Here is a 466-nt window from a genome sequence, read left to right as displayed (position 1 = left end):
CTGCACTTGGATTCTATACAAACCTTCCGCTTTACTATCCTTATAGAACTCGACTCTATCACCTGGGCGAAGACTTGTATACCTAACAAATTTAAGCCACCCTTCGCAGAAAACTGGTTTCGGGTAGCCGTTCCTGCGAACGCGGCATTTAAATTGCCATGCTTTTCCATTTTCATCCTCAACTTGAACAGACGTAGAATGACCTTTATCGAACCTGAAATGGTTCAAACATTGAATTGGAATCGACAACCTCTTCTTCAAGTCAGTGTCCGTGAGCTGTTTTGAGAACATCTTCTCCATATCTTGGTAGCTCGAGGATTAAGGAGATGAATGCAATTTTCTTTTCTTCTTTTGGAAAATGATACTTGGTCGTACTGCTGTTTCAGAGAAGACTTTTTCAATGAACTGCGACTACCACTATATTCTAATAAAAAATATTTCATTGGATAACCATGCAAGAAACTCT

The 466-nt window shown here is 39.5% G+C and overlaps 1 protein-coding gene across 1 annotated transcript in view; it reads right to left on the bottom strand.

Annotated features, from left to right (window-relative positions):
* LOC110425443 (B3 domain-containing transcription factor NGA4-like) overlaps nucleotides 1-300 on the bottom strand; it is a 950-nt gene extending 650 nt beyond the window's left edge. Inside the window, exon 1 of the mRNA XM_021440363.1 lies at nucleotides 24-300. Within this exon, the coding sequence (XP_021296038.1) occupies nucleotides 24-300 (277 nt within the window). The remainder of the gene's footprint in view (nucleotides 1-23) is intronic.
* Nucleotides 301-466: the final 166 nt, after the last annotated feature.

This window comes from Theobroma umbraticum, unplaced genomic scaffold (genome assembly GCF_002168275.2).
Source record: "Theobroma umbraticum cultivar Fairchild unplaced genomic scaffold, ASM216827v3 scaffold_81.0, whole genome shotgun sequence".
NCBI classification, from domain to species: Eukaryota; Viridiplantae; Streptophyta; class Magnoliopsida; order Malvales; family Malvaceae; genus Theobroma; species Theobroma umbraticum.
The sequence above is the reverse complement of the archived record's forward strand: the minus strand, read 5'-3'. Positions and strand labels throughout refer to the sequence as shown.